A 1592-nucleotide genomic window follows, 5' to 3' on the forward strand; every position below is an offset into this window, starting at 1 on the left:
GGGAGAAGGGTGATAAGGTTTTTGGGGAGCGCTCCGCGCGACTACTGACTTCTTCATCACGGACTCCGACGGCTACTTCCCCGACGACGACTTCTTCCGCGACGTCGACAACCTCATCAACGACATGGCTGGAGAGGATGTCGACCCCAAGTCCAGTGCTTCTGCTGCTGCTGTCCCGTACGTGTTCTTCCTCTTTCTATTAGAAGTCCTGCCACAGTTCTTTGCTCTAGTCTCTGCCCTACATATGTTAGGTTCTACTTCATATATGCAACTTCATCTAGTGTCTGTTCTAGATGTGTTTAGCTCAAGTTCATATATGCAGATGCTATTTACCTTCTCTCTGTCAGATTGCATGACTTGCTTTATCTCTGCTATATTAGTCATGCTTTATTTAGTATTTCCGTTAATAAAATCATTCGGTAAATTGCTCATATTTCCAACAGTTTTGACCGTGACAAATACTAGTACGTAGTACAAGAAAGAGTAGGAAATTGAAGTTTCAAGGGGGCACCATTAAGCCAAGGACCATCCAGAAGCTTCAGCCTTCACTTCAAGCACCGATCTCTTCTAAATGCGGGGGAGGACAATGTCGCAGCAGGAGTCCTGAGTCAGGAGCTCATCAATGAAATAGCCAACATCCGTGAGCATGAATTCTTCGTCGCTGATCCTCTCCCTGATCTCGCGGTGGTCGTTGGAGAGCGGCTCGAGGTACCGGCGAACGTCGGCGCCGGCGCCGGTGAGGCGCAGGTAGAAGGCCCCGAGAGCTCGAAGGTACCTGTGCTCCTCGTTGCTGATGAACCCGACGACGGTCTCCCTGTCGGGCTGCATCTGGAGCATCTTGAGGGCGAGGCACAGGAAGGGGGTCGGCCTGCTGCGACCGTAGGTGCCGCTGACGTGGTCGAGCTCCACGGTCCTGCCGACGAGGGTCTCCACAGTGAGGCCGAAGCACCGCTCCCTCCAGTAGCTGCTCCGGTAGATGCTGGACCGCACGGTCTTCTCCACCAGCCACTGCAGGTTCGCGGCGATGCGGCGGCGGAGCTCCACGGCCCAGTCGACGGGCGTCTCCGCCGTGAGGCCGGAGAACTGCTCCTCCGTCTCGCTCTCGCTCTCGTAGATGTTGGACCACTTGAGCTTCACCACCAGGGGTTGCGGCTGTGGGTTCGCGCTGTAGGAGACCACGAACCGCGGGGCCGTGCTGTTCGCCATCGTCGCCGGTCGGTTCTCTGCCATCGGCGGCCGAGGCGGCGGGAGTGGGTTTAAGATTGGGACTGGGATTGGGGTTTGCAGGCGATACCCTGGTAGACTACTATTTATAATAGACAGGCCAACCCCGCGGGAGCTTTTGAACCGACCTCGGCACGACCACGAAGTTTTTTGAGACAATTTTAGAACACAAGTTTTTTTAGCATTTTTTTAGCAATAAACTAGGCTTTATTCAATCGTTGGTATTGCTACCAGTATTACAGAAGTATCATGTGGTAGCCCCGACCAAATATGGCGGCCATGATCTAACTTTACAGCATGCCTAGCTAGTTTATGAGGCTCGAAATTCGAGGCTCTAGATTCAAACTTAAAACAGCAAGAATTAAAAG

At 53.0% G+C, this 1592-nt stretch overlaps 1 protein-coding gene across 1 annotated transcript; it reads right to left on the bottom strand.

The window, feature by feature from the left end:
• Positions 1-567: 567 nt before the first annotated feature.
• On the bottom strand, positions 568-1206 carry LOC109761978 (pre-mRNA-splicing factor 38-like). The gene has a single exon (XM_020320786.1). The coding sequence runs from the start codon at positions 1204-1206 to the stop codon at positions 568-570; it is 639 nt and encodes a 212-aa protein (XP_020176375.1).
• Between the last annotated feature and the right edge of the window lie 386 nt (positions 1207-1592).

The sequence above is a fragment of the Aegilops tauschii genome, chromosome 1 (assembly GCF_002575655.3).
Source record: "Aegilops tauschii subsp. strangulata cultivar AL8/78 chromosome 1, Aet v6.0, whole genome shotgun sequence".
NCBI lineage: Eukaryota > Viridiplantae > Streptophyta > Magnoliopsida > Poales > Poaceae > Aegilops > Aegilops tauschii.